Source organism: Oryctolagus cuniculus, chromosome 3, assembly GCF_051225735.1.
Source record: "Oryctolagus cuniculus isolate XC-2025 breed Fujian yellow rabbit chromosome 3, ASM5122573v1, whole genome shotgun sequence".
Lineage (NCBI taxonomy): Eukaryota > Metazoa > Chordata > Mammalia > Lagomorpha > Leporidae > Oryctolagus > Oryctolagus cuniculus.
Genome location: NC_142869.1, coordinates 79,629,258 through 79,657,112, shown reverse-complemented (window position 1 = coordinate 79,657,112; position 27,855 = coordinate 79,629,258). Strand labels below are relative to the sequence as shown.

At 38.5% G+C, this 27,855-nt stretch overlaps 1 protein-coding gene across 2 annotated transcripts in view; it reads right to left on the bottom strand.

The window, feature by feature from the left end:
* DPP4 (dipeptidyl peptidase 4) overlaps nucleotides 1-27,855 on the bottom strand; it is an 88,254-nt gene continuing 60,399 nt past the window's right edge. For both annotated transcript variants that reach the window (XM_008258668.5, XM_017342895.4), the window contains 13 exons: nucleotides 27,669-27,736; nucleotides 26,666-26,719; nucleotides 26,156-26,277; nucleotides 24,409-24,456; nucleotides 24,070-24,168; nucleotides 21,787-21,856; nucleotides 19,262-19,456; nucleotides 16,454-16,508; nucleotides 15,794-15,893; nucleotides 13,116-13,180; nucleotides 3,049-3,121; nucleotides 2,712-2,785; nucleotides 1-1,140 (listed from right to left, as the gene is read on the bottom strand). In XM_008258668.5, coding sequence (XP_008256890.1) covers nucleotides 1,039-1,140; nucleotides 2,712-2,785; nucleotides 3,049-3,121; nucleotides 13,116-13,180; nucleotides 15,794-15,893; nucleotides 16,454-16,508; nucleotides 19,262-19,456; nucleotides 21,787-21,856; nucleotides 24,070-24,168; nucleotides 24,409-24,456; nucleotides 26,156-26,277; nucleotides 26,666-26,719; nucleotides 27,669-27,736 — 1,125 coding nt within the window. In that variant the 3' untranslated portion in view covers nucleotides 1-1,038. The remainder of the gene's footprint in view (nucleotides 1,141-2,711; nucleotides 2,786-3,048; nucleotides 3,122-13,115; nucleotides 13,181-15,793; nucleotides 15,894-16,453; nucleotides 16,509-19,261; nucleotides 19,457-21,786; nucleotides 21,857-24,069; nucleotides 24,169-24,408; nucleotides 24,457-26,155; nucleotides 26,278-26,665; nucleotides 26,720-27,668; nucleotides 27,737-27,855) is intronic.

Below are 27,855 nucleotides of genomic sequence, written 5' to 3'. Positions count from 1 at the left end.
TTACCTCTGAAAAAAATGAAGGCACATTTATTAAATGACCAAGATATATTCCACTAAGTGTAGAATGTAGAGCAAGAATAATACATAACATTCCAGTTTGCTTTCCATTTTTAAAAATGAATCCAAGTAAGTTAAAATATTCCTTTAATTACAATGCTCAAAGAAATGAAATAAGAAAAACTGATGCAAGGAGTCCTTCGAGTTAGGATTTGCAATACAAATATTTTCATCTTTTAACAGGGCAAGCTGATGTGTTCACATCTCAGTTCCAAGCTGCCTCTTGCAGTAGGAAACATCAGTATTTTTAAAAAGCACATTTACAATGCTTTCCCATCACCCTAGCTGTGTTTTTGTAGCACCTATAGCCATAACTGGCACCTGGGGGCCTTGCATTGCTGGCAGTTTCCCTTGCATTTCTTTGGAGCTTATTCAACTGCTGTGGTTTTACTTAGAAGTCAGAGCTTTGCATATATGATTTCCTGAGACTGTTTGAATAGTCTTTCTCAGAAAACTGTGCCAGTCTGGCTGTGAACAGCTCTTCTCCAAGGGGAGCTGACAGTAGCCTGGTCGGGGTAGTATGCTTGGACTTGGGTTTCCATCCATGCCCTGCTATCTTCTCTCCTCAGTCCCGTTTTTGGTTCCTGTCCTGGTGACATCATTGCCCACATCTTGCTATCCCTTTAAAGAAGGGAACAAGATTTGGACTAGTCTAATTAGAAAAAATTAAAATGCTGCCCAGGGAACCTATACAAAGTTCCCGTGAAAACATTCACATTCGTTGTTTCAGCAGCTGACATGGCAGTGGTATTAGATGATAAACAAAACCAGACCGAATAATTGAAACTTCTGCATGGTAATAATCTATTGGGAAGACAGAAGTCTCTATTATCATTAAAGGCGTGACATTTGAGAACAAAGGTAATTTTAAATTTCTTGATTTGATTGTATTTTTAAAAAGATCATCATCAGTGCAGTTTTGAGATAATGAGAAGGAAAATGGTTTTCAATAAGCTGTAAATGGCATGCAGTTTTGAGGTGCTAATGTAAAGAGAAGCATTGTTTTATGAAGTGGCTCATGTGGGTATAGATATGTTGGTGGGCTGTGCTGCTATCAATTCCATGGTCTTCATCGGTGTACCACTAGAGAGAGAGGAAAAGGTCAAAATTAGGAAGTCAGCTGTGTTTTCTTAACAATAAATTCAAATAAGTTCTCCTGAGCAAATGTGGTATAAAACAGGGTGTTTCCATTCCTGAAACAGTTTATAAGTGGAAATGTGGTAATAGAGGCTATGTAGTTTCCCCCAGAGCTTTTCCCGGCACACTGCTCCATGCTCCAGAAGTCTCTGCTCTTCTTTTTGCAGGTGCTGAGAGAACTCACTGTGAATTCAGTGGATGTGTACATTTTAATTGGAACACACAAATCCATTTTCAAATTTGACTCAGAGTCACAGCATGTATAACAAGGAATATTTATCCCTTTAAACCCACTTTTTTTAAATTAAATATTGTCAAGTATTAAATCTCTCTTCTTTTTAGTAAGAAACGTTATATTACATAAATAAACTTTTAAAGAGCAGATTCTTCCTAATGTACATCAAACAAAAAACTGGAAAAGTCTTTTAAATTATCACTTATATATGTTTAACATAGGGAAGTCAAAAGTCAATGGTATTATTTACAAATACTTAGATTTCACACTGGCATTTAACAAACCTATATTCTGGTTTATGTAGAAGTTTATGACCTAGAGGCAAAATTTTATAAACTCATAGCTTATTAAATAACTGAGAAGTCTTTGCTGGACATATATATGTTATGGAGATGTAGTTAACTTTAAAAACACATTTAATGAAAGTATCTTGTGTCTTTTCTTTGAATACTAAAAATATAAACCACAACCTCTAATAAGAATCTGACCCAAATGATGTGCCAGTTTTCTCTGTATCAAAAAACTGTCCCACTTCTGTAGAGTGGGCACAATTTGAACTGAGCAAACTGTATGAATTAGAAGAAAGTGGGACTAAGTAGGCTTTTCTAGTTAAAACAGAAGAGAAAGCTGCATTTTATGCAGAAATATTTAATGCAGCACTCATATACATATACATAGTTAGATATATGTGTGTATCACTCAATCTGAAAATCCCTAATGCAGAAAATAAATTTGACCTAATACCTGGAAACATGCTCTGTGCAGACAACAACAGCTCTAGTCATTTCTGACTTCATAAAACAACCTGTTTATTGCCTGTGGTTATTCAACAAAAGATAACATAGCAGTTGAACACTGAAGCATGCTGATTATTAATATCCCTCTGTTAGAATGGCTGGTAATATAAACTAGACAGAAATGGATTTTCAAATTTGAGCCGAGGTATTATCATGCTGATTTCACTTTAGAATTACTCCTGCCACACATTTACTGAATAAGTGATTACTGTTGAATCAAAACAGGGAGAGACTGAACAATCATATGAATAGAACAGTGTTTTTGACACTCCCAGGATATGAAGCTTCTCAATCCCAAATGCTCTAAAATTGTTGAACATGACTCTATGGATGGCTCAAAGATATCACTTCTCCTACTTAGCATTGGAAAAATAAAACCCTTTTTTTATTCTCTATCCCCTGGTATTTCTGTGAGAAGTAGCCCTGAGAGAGGAAACTAGACTCCCCCAGCAACTTCCCACCCCTTGCACAAAGTTTTGCTATACCATTGCCTGGAAATCCACTCCAGCATCCACCAGGGCTTTGGAGATCTGAGCTGACTGCTGAAAGTGAACGTTATCTGCAGGGAGAGAAAGGAAACAGAAAAGTAGCTAATAGCCATTGCAGTTTTCTGATACCAAGGATGGGAAAGGCACAAGGAAGGGGGCTGTTTCAAGTTCTAGGACTCAGCATCCCATTTAGCCCAAGACAAGTGAGTTGTGGAAAGCAACACTGTTTTATTGAAGTAAATGTAACAGTCTTGCCCCTCATGCTTTTGTTTTGTCAGTAGTGAAATTGCAAACCTGTCTGTGATACTAAAAAGTCTAATTAACTGAAACTCACCATCTGCTGTTCCATGAATAAGGAGGTACTCAACTTGTTTAAAATTTTCAGCTCTGCTCATGACTGTTGAATTCTGGAATTGGGAAAAAGAATGTCATTATTCAAAAAAGGATCTGCCATAAACTGATTTTTCACTTCAGTTTACAAAATAAAATGTTTTCAGCTGGGGCCCCCTTTGATACAAAATATAGCAAACCGATATTCAAGCAAATGCTGTCTCCATGCATGGCAGAATGCACAGCATGCCCTGTGCCTGGGAGGCAGGACTGGAAAGGGAGGATGCCACATCTTCCCTGCACATGCAGGAAGAGGGCACCTGCCACCCAGGCTGTATGCGAAACCCCTTGTGACCCAGATCCCAGATTGGCTGTGTCCTATGCATTAGCACAGGGCAGAGTCTCATATTAGCAATGTATGTTCCATGGGCTTCTGCTGTAGTTCAGCCAAAAAGTGTATTACCATGGCAACCATGTGTCACATGGTGCCATACATGCTACATTTCGAAGAGCCTGTACATAGCATTTGCAACTAAACATACTCTGCAATATGTCATGTGAACTTTGGTCCACATTGCTAGGCTCTGAATGAAAAGCAAATATTACCTCTTTGGGAACAGATGTTTAAAACCTAGGAAAATGTAACATATGGAGGGGGGAAAGGGTGAAAAAGATCAAGAATGGTCTTAGAAAATCAGTAGGTTGTTGTCTGCCTCATTCTGTACATTGGAGGCAATGATGCTATTGGATCAGTCATTCCCTCAATCATCCAGGGAAGTAGGATTTTTTTTTTTTAAAAAAGGAGGGAGGTGGGAGGTCAGCTTTTTGGAGACTGTTTTGTGGCCTAAGATCAGATAAAGCTCCTAGAATAAGAAACAGGGACGTTGGATGAAAAAAGCTTTAAAGCATAGAACTGATCATCTGATTTTAATTTGGGGATATTTACAAAGTTGGGATGAAGGTAAAAATATCACTTAGTCATTATAATTAATGTGTTTGAGAGGAGTAAGCCCAGTGGGCTTTGATTGTCCTGTAATGGGTGGGGCAGCGGAGGAGGTAGTAGCCTCACTATGGGTTAGAAGTAGCATGTTGGTGAATCAGTCAATTTCATGAGAGTCAAGGTTTGCATTTTACTTGTAGCTAACACATCAGTTTACTACTTTTTATGGGAACCTTGATGGCCTAGCAGTTAGGAGATGGTGCTAAGGTCAGAGAGTTTGCATTTCAATCTCAACTTCCATATCAGTGAGCTGTACAACTGGACTCCTGCTGCTCTGTGAGCCTTGATTCTATAAAATGGGAATAAGAGTAACTCATTTCACTCTCTCAGACACGGGAATCAAGAGATACAGCAGTGGTGTACCTCTCTGTAAGGTTAAATTGCTGATGCTGATGTGAGAGGTCTGTGACACAGTGTTTGTGGAAAACCTCCAACTTTACAGAATCTCCCAAAATGTTTCTGTTGACTGAGGTGCCCAAGGTCCCCCCAGCCCCTAAGGGGAGCTTAAAGCAAATGCCTTCCCACTCATGTTCAGGCTGCTTCCCTCTCTCTAGGAGTGACCATATCCATTTCTGACCCAAAGTGAGAATTTACTTATGAATGTTCATAATAAATACCTAGGACTCATTAAAAAGTCATACTTCTATTTTGAGAAACTTTTCATCTGGTGAAATGTCCCAGATAAGTTCATCAGTGTATGAATCCTTCCAAACAACCATATGAATGAATCATTCACCCATCCATTCATTCTTTTCATCTAGTCAATCAATATTTTAGCAATAAAATCCATGCAAAAAGGGATTTTTCTATATTCATGACTTTTCTTATATTTAGTTTGGTACTAATTATTTATAAATTACATGGGTAAGTGGAAGAAATCTTTAGGCACCTCTATTGTCCACTCTATTTAGTACCAGTTTTGCAGAGGCAAGTGGAAACATCTGGGCTAGGAAGAATAAAGTATGTTCATTCTGAAATTTACTGAGACAGCTTATGGCTATTTTAAACCCATCTATTATGATGTTAATAGCAGTAGCTAGCATGCATTCAGCATTTACTCTGTGCCTGTCACTGTGCTAAGCCTCTTGAAGAATTTATAAAAACACTGTCATATCAAATTCTCACAACATCTGTGTGAAATTGGTCTATATCAATCCTGCTTCCTAGGTGGAGATACTGATTCAGAAGGTAAGTAGCCTGCATCAAGATAAGAAGTGTCAGCACTGGACAGTCTGACACCGAAATCCCTTCTACTTCCTGTGTTGCACTGCATTGCTACTAAAATCCCAGGCTGCTTACGAGGTGGTCCCCCTGCAAAGGAAGAGTGTGAAGTAAAATATTAATTAACTATCCTGGAATTTGAGGCACACAGTAATAGTGGGCACTCTGGCTTCTGAGATACAGTGAATTCTCACACTCAAATAATTTGAAGACAGATTAGTGTGCACAGCCCTGCGCGATTTGGGAGGCTGATTTTTGGGCTGTGGAGATGGTATACAGCTTCATGTGGTGATAGGACCCCAGGCAATCATCTTCCCTTCAGAGAAAAAAAATGTCAAGATAAATGCCCCTGAAAGATCCTGACATGCACCGTTCGAAGCTGGAGACTGGAGAGGCTGAGGCTTGAATAGTGACTCTGACAATTAATATTCTGATTATCAGGCCACCATGGCTCCTATTACAGTCCTCTTCCACGATCACTTCTGCTAGTCATGCTCAGCTTCTGCTGATTTCCTCCCACCTTGCCCCCACCCCCAAACAGCAAGTTAAATTTAGCTCTTTGCTCATGGAAAGCAGTCAACTTCGACACTGAGACCTGACCCAAATATACAAGTGTGTCACCTCACCTCACCCCCAAAATCCTCATGGGCCTGCCTTACTTGGCAGCTTGAACAGCAAAAGCTGCTCCGACAACCTCTCTGAGCCATGAAGCTGAGAAATGTCATTGAAACATAGAGTAATAGTTAGGAGGCATATAAATACGCAGGACAGTTAGCAAGGAATGTGATAACTACTGGAGTTTGGACCAAAACACTTTCTGGCTGCCTTTTTTTTCTTAAATGGAGTGAATACAGGCTGAAAGAAGACAATTTTTATAAACAAGTAAAACCCTGAGCCTAAGATAAATGTTGTGATGTACACACTGTAGCTGTGATGAACTAGACATGGTGAGAAATGCAACATACTGAGAAAAAGACGAAAACTGTGATAAAAGTGTCATGATGCAAATTGTTTTACATTAACAATATTACACTACAAAGAAAGAAAGACAAATACTTTAATGCAGCAAGAGAAAAATAAAACAAAAGCTTCCCCTGCAACTGCAAGATAAGTGTGCCATTTCAAAGGCACACTTTCCCTGCTCACTGGGAGACGCCTGCAGAGGGACCTGTCTGTGAGAGGGAGACAAGCAGCCAGGAGGCACACATTCACAGCAGGGCTCTCGGACTGCACGGGGCACTTTCCCCCCCAGAGAAATGTAGCTCTGTTACCTTGCCTCTGGAACCACCGATCATTCCCTCCTAGACTGCGCATCCAGGCTTCCCAATTAAAGCTCTTTGCAGTCCACTGTGTGTGCCCTTTGAGACGCGAAGGTAACACATAAAGCCAGTGAAAGAGATGTATGCATTAAATTATGATTAGTGATCAGAAAAAATAATGGTGCTATTTTTTTAGCCCACCAAAACAGGATGATCCCCCTTTGCCTAACCATGGAAACAGAAATAAAAAAAGAAATGGATGACTAAGTTAGAAGCCGAATAGTCTATCACCAGCTCCTGAAAAGGAAGCTCACAGTGATAAATGGGCAAGGATGCACTGGTGGTGCAGTTGGCATGCTCGTGAGGCTAGAAACTTCCGGAGAGCCCCGCTGCCAGCAACAGTCTGGCAAAGAGAAGTGGGAAGGATTGGTCCAGTGGCAGTGCCGATTCCACAGCATCTCTGTAAGGAGCTTTTCCCTCAATCCCCAAGAAGAACCATCTGTAGCTCCTCGTTGGATCATGCTGGTTCCTCAGTTACCTTCCAACAAATAAATCTTTGTATTTTTGAAATAAAAGAGGGAGCTGATAAGAGTAGGGGAGTACTGTGAGAGACAGAAGGTATAACAACTTTCAAGCAGCCCTTGTGCCATCAAGAAACCATAAGGACAATGTGCTTCCTGAAGATAATAGTGGTGGCAGCTGCTGTGCCTCATAAGCTTAATTCATGGAGGTCACGGGTATCACACGTAGTTGCTTCAATAACCCTGTAAAGTAGGTCTGATTATCCCCATTATCCAGATGAGGAAACTGTGGTTCAGGGAGGTTAAGGAACCTCCTCAGGCCCATCATGTCCCTTACCATCAGATTCTATTTAACTTGATGTCACAGCCCAATAGATCATCACTATTTCCAGGCTCTTGTAGAAAAATCAAAAGTCATTCTCTCTCAGGGACAACAGCCCAGCACTTCCATGATATGTTATCTTGGGTTTTCCAGATTTCTCCATGAATTATTATGCAACCAAAGTGGCACAAGTAAATAATCTTAAATTATGTCATTTTGGGGAGCACCATTAATATCACAATAGAGGCCACAGAAAATGTTTAAGAAAAATGATTTCAACCCAGTAGAGCAGATGTTTTATTTGTTTATATTTTTCAAACAACTGTACCCAGGAGATGCCAAGGAAAGAGCTCCCATCAACCCCAGACAGGGGGCTCTACCTCAGGCCTCACCAAGCAACACTGGCTTCTTTAAAGATCACACAGCAGTCAACATTTTATCAGCACTCAACAAACAAGTTAAGGTTTGGCTTAAATCTGAAGGTCTCTCTCCTTTTGGCATATTCTGGGATAATAGAACAAATGTCAAATCAGTACAAGATGGCATATTTACAAAATTGCACCCTGTTTTGCATAACCTAACGATGCAGCAGTTCTTAAGGATTGAACATTTCAAATCTGCTAGCAGAAGACTGCCAAATCTATGACTGTTTCATACACTTGCCAAAAGCCTATCAAATTTTGAGCAAAATGCAAAATAAATCTCCTCTACAAGTTAAATCAGTCCCTTCTGTGTGTTCCAGGCTGCCCTCTTCTCTTGGCAACAAGGCTCAGGACTTGGGCCCCATTTCTCTTGCCCTTGATCTTACACTTCTCTCTGTGTTGCTCATAAATCCATTTCCTCCCCAGCCCATGCCCTGCCTTATTAGCCACAATTTGGTCCACTTTTCCCACAGCCCTTCTGTGTTATTCCTCACTTCATTGGACCTCTTTCACAGATTCCCCAGAAAAATCCCTGTTCTTGCAACTCACTTGTCCACCATGCCTCCTCCTCCTCTCTAATCCATTGACAGCACCCATGTTCTTCCTCTCCATCTTCCTCAACCCTTCTCTTGTGGACTCAGTGCCTTCTCTCTTTCCTAGCCCTCAAATGAATTGTAATATTTTGGGGCCTCACTTTCTATGTCAGTAAAATGGACAAAGAATATTTATCTCAGAAGATTTGATGCAGAACTGATTCCCATCAAGAGCTTCGAAGAGTTTCTGGCCATAAAAGCACTTAACAAATGAACGAGAAAAAGAAGGAAATAAATAAAGCTAGATTCTCTCTGAGAGGTATACAGGAAGGTGGAACCCTAACTCCATGGCCGTTCCTCTTCCTCTCCCTGTGTGTTCCCAACTGATAGAATTCCTGGATTTCCAGAGCCACAATTTAGCAGCCATTAGTCTTTTGCATACATATTGGCTAATTCATCTTATTTAAGTTCATATTTCATTACATACTTCCTTTTGTGTTCCTCCAAAAAAATTTTTTTTCATCAACAAAGTATCAACTTTAGAAGAGTTAAACAGTTAAATAGGCACATTAAATGAGTGAATAAAAATCTACCACATGTTAATGTGTGTTCAGTTTTGATGGAAAGACTTACAACTGACCACATAAGAGGTCATTCATCAATGCCAATCTGGCACCCACTCCATAAGGTGTTGTTGCACTTGCTGTTTGCTGATTTCCAATGGTTGTGAGGGTTATCTCCTTGGGAATCTGATTCTTTTTGCTCAAATATGTCACCAATTCTGTCTGCTCTGGACTGAGACTCACTGCAAGAGAGATGTTTTCATAGAGCTACACTGCCCACTGGCTCAGATTTGTCACTCATTCATACACTTGGCTACCCATTTGAGCTATGGGATCAGCTTCTTTTTTTTAAATTTTTATTTATTTATTTTTTTATTTGACAGGCAGAGTTAGACAGTGAGAGAGAGAGAGAGAGACAGAGAGAAAGGTCTTCCTTCCATTGGTTCACCCCGCAAATGGCTGCCATGGCCGGCGTGCTGCTGGCATCAGCTTCTTAAGGTTTTACATGGGTGGTAGTCTTGCTTCCTCTTTGAGCTCCTGATATCCTTGAAAAGTGTTCTTGCCTTGCCTCTTGGCAGTAGGTGAGTAATTACCACCCAAAAGAGTCTTACAGAGTCACTGCTTGTGCCATTTCATTGAGTCTGTGCGTTAGCCCCAGAGTCCCCTAATCTATATGGCAGCACTGAAGGAGTAGGAAAGGGAACTCCCTCTGGTTGGAGGAAGCCCCCAGGTGCAGACCTTAGCAAATGTGCAGACCGGCTTTCAGCAGGGTGCAAGATGAACAACCGTACATGACATTCCTGCTTGTTCCTTCCACATATGTGAATGGTTCCTCCAGTTCCCTTTCCTCAGTGGTGAATAGGATCTTTTATCTCACAAGTTGTGCTTCTTTTCATGATGTGGGTTTATCATAATACTTGCAAATACAGGTCATCAATGACCTAAAAATGAATCCATTTTCTCATTTTGGTTTTATTAAAAACTACATTATCTTCAAAAGATTATAATTCTGGCTACTATAATGATGGTTCTTTAGCAGAAAACACGGCAAAGATCAAGACCTTTCTTATAACATACTTTGGAAATTCCTAACCTCAATATACTGAAAATAATCTCCAGCCAAGACTAAATGGGAATCCTTTTCATAATATTTCCTCTGACCCACTGAAAAGCACAGGGTGGTGTACTTCTTTGTCTTTTCAAAAAGGACGAGAGGGAGGGAGGGAAACAGAGAGACTGAGACAGAGAGAAAGTGAGAGAAACAACCTGGGAAAGAAAAGTAAAAGATGGGGTCCAGAGGGGCAGCTGGGGCCTCTGAGGAAAATAGAATCTTTGAATGTATTCTTCTTGCCAGAGACAAAAGCACAGGCTCATTTAAAAAACAAAGGAGGGCAGCTTTATTCTAAAGCCTGCTGTGCACCAAAAATAGGCACTTAGATTCAGTTCTCCACGTTCAGAGGAAGCAACTTACCCCGGTGGAGACAATTCAGTGATGCATTTGCCTCATTTTCTCCTGCCCACCTTAACTGTCACCCTCCTAAACAATTCCTCTGAGTAACACATTGGGAACCTTTAGCTCCCTGGTACTGGCAGTTTTAATGTGTCCATTGCCAGCAATGAATTTTGTGCCAAGAAAACCCGACTCCTGGCGTGGAAGGATTAAACAGTCCTCGGGAGCCATCTGTGCAGTGAAGCGAAAGAGTGACTTTGTGCACCCAGTGTGCGTGTGTTGCCATTGGCAGTAGGAAGTGACTTCTATTTACATGACTACCTCATGTAGCGAACACCTAAGGGGAGAGATGGAAATGGCCACCGTCATAGGTGGGGTAGAGCTGGGGAAGTGGGGGATCAGTGTGTGCAAGAGGAGCCTGTAGGAAAGACTGGAAAAGATGCAGATTGAAATGCAGACTAGAAGTGTTCATCCTATGCAATTCTATAGGGAGGGCTGGTGAAGAGGAAACACTCCTGCTGGCTAGAGTTTTATGTGGAAGCAGCACAGGTGACATGGGCTTCCTTAGGTGTCAGGGTTCAAACTTGACCCTGTGCGTCTGCATTCCAGGGCTTTTTAGAATGGGATTTTGTAAATGAACGTTTTGACTTATCATCTGGCATGCTCATTCAGTGGTTTGGATTCTGGGCAGTTCACCTTTGAGGTTTCAGGAGCTGTTGGCACATTGGGACACCTGAGAAAGTTCTTTAGCAATCAAAAAGTATTTAGCAATGGTTGTGTCATTAAAAAAAATTCCAGTCGTAAAATGACAGAAGTGATGGAGAACCATAACTCATATACAATGTTTCCCTTACATTAAATCAGAGAAGGTTTAAGGTTTGAGTTTCACACAGGGAAATCCAAAGAACACAATGTTAAGGAAAACCCAGATAACTAGCACTGCAGAGTTGCAAATTCGGTACAAAGTAACTATTAATTCAACATAGAAACACAGAAAAAAATATGAGGGGGGACTCAAAAGGGGACATGAATCCTCTGGGAGGGCAGCACAAATGCAGGAGGAGGTAGAGGGGTACACTAACGCTCCAGGCACAAGGAAGAGAAAATAAAGGCACAATATAAAAAGCCTCAAAACTATTCAGAGAAAACAGCTTTCCAGACCAATGAGGCTGTTCTAAGAAGGGTGCTGAGTACCTGGCTAGAGACTGAGGACAGAACTCAATGGAATCTACAGGAAAGCACCATTAAAGTGTCAAGGGTTGCAGTTAGTCTCCTTGCTCTGTGGGGAATAGACAGCAATGTGGGAAGACATGCTAAAAGGGACAGATTGGGATAGGAGATAGGCCACATGACAGCAGCAGTAAGCTTACAGAGATGGAAAGGGTGTCTGAAGCAGCTATGAGATGTGGTGGCAAAAGGGTGGGGAGAATTGAGTCCAAAGGATCAGATGGGATCACTAGCAGAAATGGGGACAACCAGATTATGGGACTGCTTTGTAGGGGAAGATGAACTGTCCATCTTCCTTTGCAGTTGGTTACTTTTCTATCTTGACTCTAAAACAGAGATGGAAACACATATGTAGGAATGAGCAGAAGCACATTAACACACACACATACGTTTTGCTGATTAAGCTGGAAATAACAGGTAAAACTAAATCATCTACAGTTACATTGCAAGACTAGAAACCCTCAAGCTGTATTGTTTTTGATCAGATGGCTTCAGAATCCAAAATGACTGGTGGCATCTTACAAGAATGTGCAGGGTATTAATGTGTATTGCAAGACATGACACAGATGAGGAGAAACTGTGTTCTTAAATTATTCTTGTTGCCTTTATTTCTTTTTAATCCACCATCTTGGGAAAGGTTATCAGCATCCTTTGGCGAATATCACATGAAAGACAGTTTATCTTATCACTGTAAATTTTAAGGTTTTTCTTGTTTTTTTTTTTTTTTTCAACTAACATGACAAGCAGAATTGTAGACATTAGGAAAGACCACAGTTCAGCTCATTTTGAAGACAGTTACTTTTCTGTCTTAATTATAGCACAGAGAGGTGTCCCCAGTACTTACCTTAGTACTTCCAGCATCATCATGGTGGCTCCAAAGAGAATGTTCTGGTCACATTAGCACATGGGGGCTGTCAATGATGGCTGCACCCAGACCATACTCTAAATACCACAGTTCTTCTGCAGGGCAACCTGCCTGCTGCTCTTACATCCAGGCAATCAGCCTAGTGGATGCTCTTCAGTAATTTGGATTCAGGGCTGGTCAGGGCAGTGCCCAGCTAACTGCACCTACCCCTAACCTGCTTTACTCAAATCTTGTAAAAAAAAAAAAAAAAAGAAGAAACCCTAAGTATCTGGCTAGGAGTAGGAATATTATCAGCTTGTATATACAAAACTTAATTATGATAATATTATAAGAAATTTTAATACATAGTGAAAGGTTTAGAGAGTCTTCTGGGCTCTAGAGGAATATGTTGAATTTGACATGTTTTCTAAACTGCAATTTTTATAATTAAAGTAATTATCTGGTGTTGCTTTGTATTTCCAAATGAATGCATATTGTGACCTATATAGCATACGATAAAGACTGTAATTATGCAGAATATAGTAAGGGAAACTATTGGAGAATCTCTAAACCACCTGTGTTATTTTTTTTAACAAGAATTTTGTTGGAAATCAAAAATATATATTTTCTAGAATAGATACATTTAAAAAAGGTCCCTAAACTGCTTATAAATAGGTGATAAAAATGGGTATAGTTTCTCATCTCTTACCCTGTAATGGTCAAGGTTGTCTTCTGGAGTTGGGAGGCCCATGTAACGTTCTGTGTATATTGAGTCTGTGATGGGAAAAAGAACAAAAGCTTAATGCATATAGTGACAAATGATTTTCCTTCTACTTTAGGTGTTTTCCTATGTCTTAACTCAGATGTGGGTGTCCACTGTCACTCTCAGAAGTAGCTCCTCCAGATTGGGCTTGTTAATGTAGCTGTAGACACTGGTTCCCAGACCCCTGCTCAGTCTACTATCTTTCCACATTCAGCCCTGATCAATTCCCACTCATCAATTGTGATGGAGCTGCAGGGAGATCAAACTGAGAGATCTAAGACCCAACCAACAACTCACCTGCAGAAAAGTCACCTGGGAAGTGATAAGTGGCCAGGAATCATCACATTATTTTATGACCCTCTCCAATAATCTTAATCAGGAGGTCAGTTCATGCCTCCACTGCCTTGAATTTTTGGTCCTGACACAAGTATATTCTCTAATTTATCATAATCTAGTGTTGGAGTCTCCTAAAAATGTTCAGCTATTAGTCCCTTACTTGAAACATATTTTATTTTTATTTTTGGCAAGTTGGGGACAAGAAAGAACTCACTGATCATTCCCATACTAGCTCAGCTATTTCATCATGATGCAAGTTAAACATTTGTTTTCTCTCATTTAGTACAGAAACCTCAATTTTTGTGTTATAATAATTAAATGTTTAATAATTAAATGTTTAATAATTTTGTGTTATAATAATGAAACAAATTATATTAATATCTGGTCTGCTGAAGTTACATAAATACTTTTATCTACAAATATGGTGGAAAATAGGTTGCATAATTGGTATAGTTATTATGGATTATTAAATATATGTTATATAATAAAAATAAATCACACATCTTGTATATTTGCCTTTAAATAATAGTGAGGAAATGCATGTCCAACTTCCAAGGTAACTTCAGCAATCTGAAATAACTATTTTGGAAAGCTGTCTCCTAAAAATGAGCAGGTTACAGAAAATAATATATAATGATATATTATCATTGTACTATATACGTTTTTTACTGTAATTGTACAAGCATTTCTTAAATTTTCTTTTCTTTTTTTTTCTTTTTTTTTTTTTTACTTATTTGGAGAGACAGATAGATAGACAGGCAAAGAGAAGTTCCCATTTGCTGACTGGAATACCTGCTATGGCCAGGACTGGGAGAGGTTGAAGCTGGGAGTTGGGAACTCAATCCAGATCTCCCATGTGCGTGGCTGGAATCCAATTACTTGATTCATTACTTCTAACTCCCAGGGAGGAGACATCAACAGGAAGCTGGAATGGGGATCCAGAGCTGGGTATCAAACCCAGGTACTCCAATGGGTAATGCGGGTTTCTTAAAATATCTTAACTACCATGCAAAATGCCCGCCATGGAAAAATGGTTTTCAAGGGTAAAATAAAACTTCCCAATCAGCTGCAAGACCTCAATTCTGCTTATCTTAGAACACAATACCCCTCTCTTACTGAACTAGCCAATGTTATATATGAAAGATCTGAAATTTTTAAAAATAACATTTTAAAAAATTATGCGTAAGTGCCTAAGGCAGTTTTAAACTTTTAGAAATATGCCTTGAAATATCATTTACATATTCCTTATATACAGTCTTTCAGTAAAACTCTTTAGATTTACACACACATATATATAAAGTCTAGAAAGTTCCTATGGTTTAGGTTGGTCTGTATATATTTAATGAAATCCTCTTATCAGCAAAGATTGTTTGTATTATTTTATTGACCACCAGAGGTCTCCAATAACAAGCCATCCAATAGAACAATTACTAGTAAGCAAAGTATTATGTGAAAACCAATCCATTGTCTGCAGATCAAATGGAAACTTTGTCCACCAATTTGTTTTGACAGAAAGAAATGTATTTTTTACATTGCCTTTTTGTGAATAGAGAGACTTTAAAAGAGAGTTTTTCATAGGATTGGTAACTGCCATTTAGCAGGTTATAAAATATTTAATGAACATGTTCATAATCAATGATTCTGTCCTTACACCACATAAAAGACTTAAAATGGGGTAAGAAGTGCAGGAAAATAATCCCTCTCCTTAGCACCTCAGACTTTTCCTTCCTACCTAGTTTTCCACTAATTCTTCCCTCTACCTTACACGTATATGATGCCTTGTAGAATATTTTCTCAATGATGAAGAAAATGTTCTAGAGTAGCTTTCACCTACTAAGAGATAGTGGAAAAAAACCAAAACCCCCAAGAAATTCCCCTGTCTTGACTTTCCTCTTTCCACTTAAAACCCTACTTATATTTGACCTTTACTCTAAAGGGAAAGACATATGTACTTCTGTTATTCTGCTTATATGTGAAGTTCAGAAAATAGAATTAAATATAAGGAAGAGTTTATCTGCAAAAATGTAGCATTGGAGCTGTTTTGAAACTTGAAAACAAAATTTGTTCAGAAGAAACTAAAAGCATAGATAACATATAACACCACCCAGCCTTGCACTGTGGCATAATAAAGGAGATGATCTTATGGTAGGTATCTATAAAGAACCTCTTAAGATGAATCAGCTTATTATTCACTGGAAAAGCACTGAAATTCACAAAAGAATGGCTCTGTTACTCAGTTGTTAAGGTCACTACTCAGCGTTTCTTTGTATCTGACAGCAATTACATACCATAATACTCCCATCGGGACACAGGTGCCACAGCTATTCCACATTTGAACACACCACTTCCAGACCCCAGGACCATTGAGGTTACATAGCCTCCGTAGGACTAAGGAATGGAAACAGTTATTTTTATGGAGGTAAAAGAATAAGGACATATGGCAAGTGAACCACAGTTTCCACATTTCTCACATCTTTATATACTGCGCCTCTTTAGAGACAGAAATCATGATAGAGAAGGCTTAAATTGGCCTTAATTGGACAGTATCTAAAGACGACACTTTTAGAACCCTGTTCCCTTCTCTTGGTAACAGTAGAGAGAAAAGCATGGAAACTTTGCTGACCCTAGTGACAATGTAGTATCAGTTAAAGGAAGAAAAACAAACATAAAATCTTTACTGACTGATTCATGAGGAAATGTCTCCATCTCCCCTTCCCCTGCTCCCTCGCCTTTATACTTCTTCTCTCTTCTCTCCTTTCTTCACCTTCTCCTCTGATTGTAACAAACAGAGGTGTAAAACAGGCTCAGTAGAGACTGCAAGATTATATTGCCCAGAGATCCAAGACTTGATAGAATTTCACCTAATATTTACATACAGATCAGAAATCGACAGGTTCTAGACTATATTCACGGAAGAATGCTTACAGATTCACCAAACAACTACTCACCCAACCCCAAATTGCAATTCGTTCATTGTCCACAAATCCCATTTTTGAAAATTGTCTAAAACACACAGAAAAAAACCACAAATCACTAAAGCTCTGTGCACAGAAAACTAACATAACTGCATAAATGTGAAGACTTACCACCATTTATCCTCTATTTCTTTCTATTGCAAATTAAGATCACTGCCAATAATCAAAGCATCCTACATAAATGTCTATCATTTCACCTTAAGATCCAAGGTGTACTTCTTGTTGGAGTCCATAAAAACTAGTGTGTGTGTGTATGTGTGTGTGTGTGTGATTCACAGAAAACAAATCCTGGCAGTTTTTTTTTCACAGCTTTATATAGAGATTTTCAGCCCAGATGATGCACTTTTCTTTACATATTTGAATTTAAATCTCTCCAGATGTTTTCCAGTTTGAGGAGCCTGTCCCTGCAATGAAGATAGATAAGGGCTTGGAGAATATCTGGGTAGGACTTAGAGGTCCTTGATCCCCTACCTGAAACTTAAACACCATTGGCTGAAAAACCCCTTTTAGGCTGAGTGTTGATTAGCTAGTTCAGCAGCATCTAATAGCAGTTTTTCCTTGATGGATTAAGAAGTTTATTGTTACTAAACTATGTTCAGGATTGAAATTCAGGTAAAGCACTGAGAAAAATATTTTTTGTATTTACTTCTTAATATTAGCTTTACACTAACAGGACTTTTTTTACTTAAAAAAATAGCAAACCAGGATCCTTTGTAGTATTGGGAGTGAAGAGCGCATCCTTTATTTTTTGAATTGATTACGTTTGTCCTAGGCTGCTGAGTTAAGCAATATTAGAAAAATAAATAAAAATAATGTTCAGTTCTCCTGTAAACTTTTTAAAAAGGAAGAACACACACATATAGAAATGTGTACAACTCAGTAAAATTTTACAAAGTGAACTTATCCTGGAAACCATGGCCTTTGACATGTGTCCATGTCATTTTCCTCTTTGCAAAATGATAAGATGCAATCTTTCTCTTTTATTGGATTCCATAAAAATCACACCTGTATTTGTGCCCAGTTTTGAACATTATATAAATTGGATCAGGCAGGATGTGTACTTTTCTGTCTGGCTTCTTTTACTCAGCAGGATCTTTGTGAGATTCAACCATGTTGTTGTGTATCATTCTTTATAATTGCAGAAATGGTGTCCAGTTGTATAAGTACGCTCCATCTCATTACCTTCATAACTGGAGTCATACTATGGATACATAATTCCATAATTTTGGGACTTTTGTAGATCAATTTTGAGAGGCCCTGAAAACTATGAGCTTTGTCACAGAGCACCAGATTAGATAGACTAAAAATTTATTTTCAAATAGAAAAGCTTAACCCTTGAACAGGCTTATGCCCTTTCTAATCTAAATTTCCTTTTCAATTGTTCAGAAAAATAGCTAATCATTCCCTTCGGTATCAAAGAATTTCACCCACTCTGGAATAGCTAATAAGTTGTCATCTTCTGTTTCTTCAGTTGTTCCTTCTCTTAAAGGTATTTTCTACATCCATGTAATTATTCATAGAATTTTATGCATTTCATAAGTCTATTGTTTCACAACATTTTTTTTTGACAGGCAGAGTTAGACAGTGAGAGAGAGACAGAGAGAAAGGTCTTCCTTCCATTAGTTCACCCCCCAAGTGGCTGCTACAGCCGGCGTGCTGCGCCAATCCGAAGCCAGGAGCCAGGTGCTTCCTACTGGTCTCCCGTGCGGGTGCAGGGCCCAAGGACCTGGACCATCCTCCACTGCCTTTCCAGGCCACAGCAGAGAGCTGAACTGGAAGAGGAGCAACTGGAACAGAATCTGGTGCCCCATCTGGGACTAGAACCCGGGGTGCCAGTGCCGCAGGTGGAGGATTAGCCTAGTGAGCCGCAGTGCCGGCCACACAACATTGTTTTAAACCACTCCACTTATTGTGCTTCACCAGATATACATGCAGTTGGAAACTCAAAAATTACATTTCCCATTTACCAGTTGCAAGTAAGTGAATGTAAAAGTTGGAATGCTGGATTCAAATCCCAACTCACCTCAGCAAATTATCTCACCTAAGAGTCTCAGTTTCTGTAAAATAATAAGGAGTAAGAATTTCCTCCCAGGGCTGCTGCGTAGTTTTAACAACAATGCCTGCAGGTAAAACACTAACTTCCACATCATGCCTATTACAAGATAACTATCACTCATGATTAGAATCTCTCTTATGCCGGATCATTTCTATTTATAGTCCCATAAGTGGATTGTATAAGAATGAAATGTGATTAATACTAAGTGAGGCTCTTCTAATTGTGACCCATCATGGTTGTACTCTATGGTTGCCCTAAAATAGAAGTCAGCTTCATCCAGACTCTAGGAGCTACCTCTAGAGTTTCATACTTGGCACGCCTTATGGTATAAATGTACACTGGGCTCCTCTACTGATCCTTAACTGTAAAAGATGGGCTTGCTTATTTAGTCAGATGTTTACTTGGGGAACATTTACTCTGCAGTTTTGTGTTTGATGAATTTTGAGTCTCTGTTCTTATAAGGTGTTAGCACATATGTCAACTCCCTTTCTAGAGTGACATACAGAGAAAAGTTTAGGAAATGCTTTTTTTTCAAACTTTGTATAAATCTATAGTTACATACATTTTTATCTAAACACAATATCTTCATTTACAACCTACCCAAAGATGAAAGATTACAAGTTCATTGCAGGAAATTTTAAATTCTTTACACTTTTACAACCTTAAAATATAAACTGAGGGGTGAAATATTAGAAAACCTTTGAATTCATATCCTAATCACTCACCTGGCTGCTTCAATTTGATCTTCAACTTCAAGTGTTCCCAGTCTTCTGTTGATTGCATGCATGATCTTATCTCCTTGGTAACCGCTTCCTCTGCCGTCAAAGCTGGCTACTATGATGTTTTCTGTGCTTGCAAGGTAAGTTGCCCAGTTGAGTCTGAAGATAGCATCTGCTCTTTGACTACAGGGACCTGCATATCTGTGAAAATCCAAATTGTTAGCCCTCAACGTTTTCCTGAATCAAATGAGGAGTACTTGCATTTCTTTTTCCTGTTAACAAGAAATGTGCATCTTTTCCCTTCAGGAACCTGAAAGCATGTCAGCCACTGGGGTGTCCAGAACAGGTTCTCTAAAGGTGGCTGTGTGTTTCCTTCGCAGATGCCTATCAGTCATATCTTTGAAGATTGCTGTCAAACAGATTTCATAAGCCAACACTTTTTAAGTATTGTATAACTTCAAAAGTCAAAGAGAAAATTTCTCTAATTGAGATACTGCAGTAATAGTAAGGAAAAAATGATAACTATCAATGCAGCTTTGAATATATCTTTCCGTCTCAGCTCCCAGAAACTCCTAGACTACAACTTTAATTCCTTAAGGACTCTGACTGCTGCATCATCTTTCACACTGCCTGGAGGACCCAGCTTAGAGTGGCTCCCACTATGAGTGCGGGAGTCACTGTGAAAGGGACCAAAGTCTGCATGGACACTATTACTTAAAACTTTAATGGATAAAGAACTATGTTGTATTGAAAAATAGATATATTGTTCAATATTCTATTTGTAAACAAGATTAACTCTCTTGTTCCTGCAGTCTTCACAGGCTATGCTCTACCCCACATATAGCTGTTTGTGCAGTTTGCATCAAGCTCTCTCACTTCTGTTTGTCAAGAGAAACTCCCTATAGATCACTGCAACTCATTTAAATATGCAATTGTTGCACCTTTCTCAGGATTCCTGGACACAGATCTTTCTGATTTCTCCCACTGGTCTGCTCACTCCTCCTCACACAGGAAAAATCCTGCTTGTCTTTGCTAATGTTTCCTATCTCTTCTTTCAGATCACAGTGAAAGGATTTTAGTTTTAAACAAAATATTACATTTTTTCATTGACAATTAAAAACTGCAACATTCAAGCTTTAAAAAGGAGAATGTCTTGGGAAAGCAAGCATTTTCAACAACATATGAAATGAAATGCCTTGGTCTATTCACGACATTAAATTTGGTAGAGTGATAAATTGCCTTAATATCTGGTATGAATCAAGTTACCTAATGCTCAAGATTAAACAAGATTATTATTTTTTAAGTCGGAAAACAAAGAGCTATTCCTCTCAGGAAAGGAAAAGGAAGAAAGTAACTGAACAGAAATAGGCACTAAATTTACCTCTTTTTTATAATTTTTTTAGTGAAAGGCTTAATCATTACTTACTGAGGAGTTAAAGGAGATTTTTTAAAAATCGCTCTTTTGCCTAAAGAATCCTATTTTTGTATTGGAGTTAATGCCCAAACAATTTAGTGTTACTAATGAGTTGAACTTCATGAAATAAAAATTAGGTTGTATGAAAAATGAAATAGCACATCTAGAAGTTTAAAATTCTTGTCTTTCCCTCTGTGCTTTCACATTTAGTTTTCATGGAACCATGAATATAACAGAATAAAGCTGCTCCTGATACTAATATCTGTGCCTCCCACCTTTTTTTGTGCCCCTGAGCTTCAGTCCCTCTTCCATATAATGGGCCAAAGGATTCACCTCACTGGTTTGTCTTTTATGTAAAATAAGGCAAAGTGTGGAAAGCCAACAACACCTAGCACATTTGTTGGTTTGTTTTATTTTCAATAAGGGAAATAATGCAAGCCAGCACAGGAAAAGTGTGTCATTGTGGCATGATAGATAAGACAAGGGCAAGTTTGGAAGGATTTAAGTGAAGTGTATTCCTAATAATTCATAAAGAACATTTTACAAAGGTGTCATATTTAGAATCCATACAAATTCACATTTGCTGTTCAAAGACTTGTGATTTTGAAACTTTCTGTGGTCCTCAAGAAGTTTGGATTGCAATGAATACTCTCCTGCTTCATTTCTCTTCATCAAAAAGGGGAACAAAAAATACTAGGCAGTGGTATTTCAGGAGCTAGAAGAGAAACTTGAGGTCTTAATGACATGAAGATAACTTATGGGAGCTGCTTGGGCAAGTCTGAATGAACAGTCCTCATCCTCATCTCTTGCTAAAATGTCTACAAGGTAAGGATGAAAGTGGGCATGCTAGCATCTTCTGGAATTCCCTTGAAGTTCTTGGAAAGAAACTAAAGAAAACTCACAAGCCATATGACAGAAGACGGGTACCTATTTTATTATGAAGATGATAGAAAACACAGGTTGGGATCTGTGATTGCAAAACAGAAGGAGGAAACAGGGGTCAGAAATCAAAAGGACAAAAAGGATGTAGTTGACCCTACTTTTAGTAGGCTGTACTGGACTAACATGTATCTATGATGCTTAACTTCTAAATTGCTCTCTGCTCTTGAATACTTACACTTCTAATAGTAGAGGATATTTCTTGGATTTATCAAAATGGGGAGGCAAGACCATCTGATACCAAAATTCTAAACAAACAAAAAGATTCATTAGTGACTTAAAAACAACATTAGCACAAGATTACATTCTTAAAAACAATCATTAGCACAAGATTTCATTCCTTATCTCTTGGTGATAAGTTATATATGGAATTTAACAATTTGTTAAATTAGAACAGAAAAAAATGAACTGCTTGGATTTACACGTTAAGGTACAACAACATTCTCTTTCTGGTTAAAATACTAGTTAATATTAAAACAATAAAGTTGTTTCTGATGTATCCATTAAACACATTGGTGCCTTAAAAAATAAAAGTGCATCTTAGAATTTCTAATGTTTTGTTTTTATGAGTCTGTTCTTTGGCATCTGATCTACTTATCTAGTTTGTTTATGGCTTATGTTCTAAATTTTCCTCCAAAATGTTTTCCTCTTCTTGAATTTTCTTGAAGCTGTTTAGAATTTTAGTTGGCCTCAACTCTATTTTAAAATTCTGATTTAATAACATTTTTGTAATTCTTTTTGCCATCCCAGACCGCAAAACTGAATTCCCATTTTCAGTTGTGTTTCACAGAATGAAATTGGGTTTAAATGGAGCAAAGTGTTGTGTACCTTCTGTATGGTCTTCACAGATCTATTTAATTCTCTGTACTTGCTTTTACATTAGTTTAATAAAATTTTTCCCTAAATAATAAATAAATTTCCTTTATTCTCAAATTAAGGATGAGTTAGACTCATCCTTAACAGAGCTTTAAAAATAAGACTTTTCCCATATTTCAATGATTATTTCTACTGAAATTTCTATCAAAAATATATTTGTTTTTCTAGAGGTGTTTGTAACAATTTTTTTTGTTTGTCTATTACAATTAGTTGATGCAAAAAGGAAGATAAAAAGTATAATTTTATGTAGATGGATTTCTTTTCTATTTGTATTTGCTGATGATTTTATGTCTTCTGATTAAACATACTTGCAAGAACAAAATTTAATCTCTATTATAATTTCAATAGAACTTGAAACTATCAGATGATTGTGATATTTTTAATGAATATGCCTAACTCACCTTTTGCTCTCTGCTTTGTTTGCATCAGTAATAGTTGGTTAGAAGGTGTTTTAGTTCCATGTTTTTAAAGATGTACAATCTTTGGGAGGCTCTTTCTGCTCCCATAGTTCCACCCTCCCCATTCCTTATCTCCCTCTTCCCCCTCCAGGCCCTTCTTTTCTGCAGGTGGAATGGTCATAACCACTTCCCAGTGGGACTCTCCTATAACTGGGAGTCCCTTCATCTAATTATATGGCTTCCCTGACCTTCAGTCTTCCCACTGTTTTCCAACTGAAATAGAAGGTTGCATCACAGGATCTGATGTCTTTTGCACAGGCTGTCCATATTAGCTCCAGGAAACTCCTAGGCTCTTGCCTCCACGTGTGGCTCAAGAGCCAACAACACGCACTGGCATCACCTAGAAGCTTATTAAAGATACCGACTAAAATTCTGGACACTGGCTGACTTCAGGGTGCATGTTAGCATTCAGGTTCCGGGTAACTGACATGCACATTCAGTCTAGTAGCAATGCCTGAAGTTGTTCTTCAGACATGCCCCGTACTTTCCAATACTAATTTACAAATGGATGAGTTCAATATTTACTATTACTCTACATTTAAAACAAATCTCAAATTTCTGATGGATCCTCCACTTCTTAGTGGAGATTTTCTATACAAAGAAACTCATTATTCTTAGTGATCTCTGAATATAATCCATGATCAGGCTTTCAGGTCAGAGGTGAAGCCCACTGTGGGAGGGGAGGAAGCTTAGGAAAAAGTCAACATTTTTCTCCTCCAAGACTGAAGTTTCAATATTTTTTAGCCAATTCTAATTTTTTATACAATTGTCACAGATATTTTCACTTTCTGAGTTTAAGGTGAACTAGTTTAGGATATTGTTATGGTAAATGTACAATTAATTTTACTAGTAGAATAGAATTACTAACAGAGACTGAACTAGTAATACTGTATTTTCTCCAAATACTTTTCCTCTTGACAGAATAATTTTTTTCATAGAATGACTTTGCATTTTAAGACAAAAGAATGTGAAACTACAAGTTCTTACAACATAATAATTCATAGGAAAATAACCTAAATTAGATTTATGTGTAATATAAAATGTATATTTTCAGGCAAGATTATTGCATCATTATATTTTATTCATGCTTCCTTGAAAAGTACTGATCCAGCAGGAATTTAACTTACTTGTTTCATTCAAAATAATGAAATCCAGTGTTTTTGAGGGCATCTGGACATCCTGCAGCATCTCATCCAACGCTGAATTGTCTTCTAGGACTCTCAGTTCTTAACAAATACACAAACGGGAGTACTTTGTTATGATGTGAAGAATTTGGTTTATTTAAACAATAAAAATCAAATAATGATTCACTGATCAGACTGTATGTACCCAGATTATACACCTGTGTTCAAGTCATTTTTAAGACTCTAAAAGTCAAAGAAAATCACACAATGCTAAGGACATGTTGGTCCTATTCACATGCAGTTCATTAAAAAGCAAACAGAGGGTGAAATATGAGAAAATACCTTGATCATTCACACTGCTGTGCAGAGTATAGAGAGGCAGACCGGGGCCTGTTAACAGAATTAGAGAAAGCTATGTTTTCAATGAGTATAAAAAAAGATAGCATATGTGACTTTTCAAAGATTATTTGTCACCAATTTGCTTTGATAGAGCACAAAATAAATATTATAGTCAATAAAGAGCTTAATAAAACTTAGTCACCTGTTTTTCCCTTTAAAATTACTGCAATTTGAGCATAAGAATCATTGCTAGAAAGATATGGGGCTCAGGAGAATGAAGTGGGAGGTTAATTTCTGTCCTGTTGGGTGTCTTGGACATGTTATCATCTCTGGAACCAATTTCCTCACCAGTGGGCTGCAATGAGAGCTACTGCCCCTTCCATTCTCAATTCCAGATCCAGAGGTGCCCATACCGTCTTTCAGGCCCTGCCCTCCTCCCAGCCCTGGGGGCAGAACCCTGGAGCCGGCCTCACCTCGGGAGGGGCAGGTCTCCCCTCTGTGGTCTCAGCCCCGCAGAGTGCTGGAGCCAGGCGCACATCTGCAGTGCCTGACTTGGATAAGCAATTCCTTTCTGGCATGCGAAAGTGTTTTTCTCACAAGCCCATATCTTCACTATTTATCCCAACTGTGGTGGTGCAGAGTAGGAAGGTAATGTATAGAAAAGCTACTTTGTGAGCTATATAATCTTGATGCATTTGGATGATAATATTAATTTTATATGTGATTGAAACAGCAGTGAAGGTACTATGCAGACCTGGGTTTGAATCCCGGCTGACTTGCTGTGTGACAGGACAACATATCTATGTTTGTTTCCTCACACGCAAAATAAGGATAACAATACCTATCTCATGGAGTTTTCCTAGGGATGAAGCAAGACCATGACTATAAAGCTTTTAGTATAGTGCTTACCATAAAGCTCATGCCCAAGGAATGGTGAATAAAAACAGCCATAGTGAAGAACCACAAAGAAACACACAAAAAAATATTAGTGAGGAAAGATCCGCAAAATTGGTTTGGAGACTGCTTTTCTGCCACTGATCATTCTTTTCAGAATATTCAGCTTCTTCCTCTCATGTGGAAAGGTAAGCTAGTTCAGTGTTTCAAAGAAATGACTTGGGAGGTAGAGGCCTGTGTTTACAGCCTGTTGTGCCTCTAACTGTATGACCTGTTTAAGTCTCTCTGCCCCTCCTTGCCCAGGTTTCTTCATTTCTAATAAATAATAGCAATAGCAACAGAATACGGAGCAGTGAGCACCATCCACATAAAGTTTCTCATTTAAAGGGCAACTGCATAAAGTAATCATCTTAAAGAAAAACCACGATACGTGTGTATATAAGGATGAAGAGCTTCTGTTACACACAAGTGCTGTTACACATAAGAGTGTGTGTGCATGTATGTGTGTGTGTGAGTGCTCAACCTAAAGCCAGCCAAGCAAGCCATGCAAGTCCCTTAGTTAGGAAGGAACTTAAATGCGAATGGAGAGAAGTAAACCGAGGTGATTTCAAAAAATCCTTAAGATCAAATGGAGAGAACAGAACAGAGCAGACTGTTTCCCAAACTGCACGCAGGAGGGGAATCCTTGAACTTGAGAAGACTGGACAAGGGCAATGGTGAGAAGGTTGTGGGGACAAAGGAGGGCACCTGAGCTGGTAAGTGGAAAGATCAAGCATGGCAGCTGAGGGAGGTAAAGAACACAAAGGGGGACACATGAGGACAGGGGAGACTGGCCCTCCAGGCAGCTCAGACTCACCAGAACACCGGAGCTGATAATACTTTGCCCCTTTACCAAATGACACAGAGTAGTACTGACACCTTTCTGGTTTCAGCTCACAACTCAGGCATGTCACTTTTGTGTGGTCGGTAAGTTGGATTCTGTAAAATCAAAAGAATTTAATACAGGGGGTATTAAGTGCTGGCTGGAAGGAAAAATGAGAGGACAGAATTGAATAATTCCATATGCTATTTTCAAAGGTACCGGCATGCCAAAGCAATCCTCAAAACTTCAAAAAAAAAAAAAAAACTGAAATAAATACATGAATTAATAATAACCCCAAACCTACCATTGTTTAGAAATATTGCAAAACACCTAATAAAGTCATTCTCTTTGTGACATGCAGACTGATTTACAAAGAAATAAAAGTGCACAGTGACAGTTTCACTTTAATTGTTAGTTAGAAGCAAAAGAAAGAATGAAGAGAGTCTGGAAATTGTTTATCTGCTAAAAAAAAAAATCAAAGCAGCAACCTGACAGAACTCTTACTTATAAAGGTTTCTTCCTCCTGGCATTCCTTTATATTCATTACTAATGTAGTAGCTGGAGAAAAAAAAAAAGAAATATGTATTAATTATGTTTGTTGAAAACATCAGAACCATTCTCCCAAACTCAAATGCCAAGCGCTGATGCACGTGCAGGTGCAGGTGTGCTTGCACTTGCCCTTCGCCCACTGATGCTTCTCTGCCCTGCCACCCACCAAAAACCACTTTCCTCCATTTTCTCTTCATAGGAGAGTCTTTTCCTCAACAGTCTGAAATACATGAAACTAGGCATTTCTTCCTTAATTAATGTAACAAGCAAAAACTCAAAAGAAGTCTTCTGTAGGAAAAATAAGAGTAGACAACTGGCCTAAAACTGAGACCCCAGTTATCTGTCATGTCTCCTATATTTTCTGTTTTAAAACACAAGCTAGATGCTGATAAGGGCCCCATCTTCCTGAGGGTAGCAGAGCCACTTCAAAATAGGGTCTTTCTGCAGTGGAAGAATTCCTCCGTGAAGAGACCAAGAAAGGACCACAGAAATGCCCAAGATCCTAATAAAAATAACAAAGCTTTTTTCCAGCAACTCATTTATGGGACTGGACAGCCTCTGTAAAGCTTTCCAATTTCCAGGTAAGATGAGACATGACACATGGACAGCTAAAATTGCCTTTCCAAGCCTTCCAAAAATTCAGCACCAGCTGAAATTTAACAAAACGCCCCCCAGAATGCTAGTTCAGAATTCCACAGTGTTCATGTAAAAGAGGCTACAGCTCTTGTAATATAAAGCAGGTAAAAGCTAGAGGTAGAGCTGCTTCGTGGCATGGTATCAAATCTGCTAAGCATATGTGAAAATCATTAAGGCTTCCGTATGTTGAAAAGGAAAAAAGTATTGAATACATTCCAAATAGACTACTCTTTATTTGCAAGAAATTTTCCCCTACTTCTGGGCAAAGAGGGCGTGATTACGATGAGTACATTTATATCCTACCAATTATTAAAATACTCACAGATAATCGCTGGTGAGAGCTTCTATTCCAATAACTTCCCAAGCTCCTCTTGTAATAAATGTACAACTCTGATAGGATTTGAAAAATAAATTTTTAGACTTTCTCCAGTCCAAGTTACGTGGAGGAATAAATTATATCAGAAATTTAAGCGGCCTTGGGGCTTGTTGAGTCTCCCCACTTCACTCCA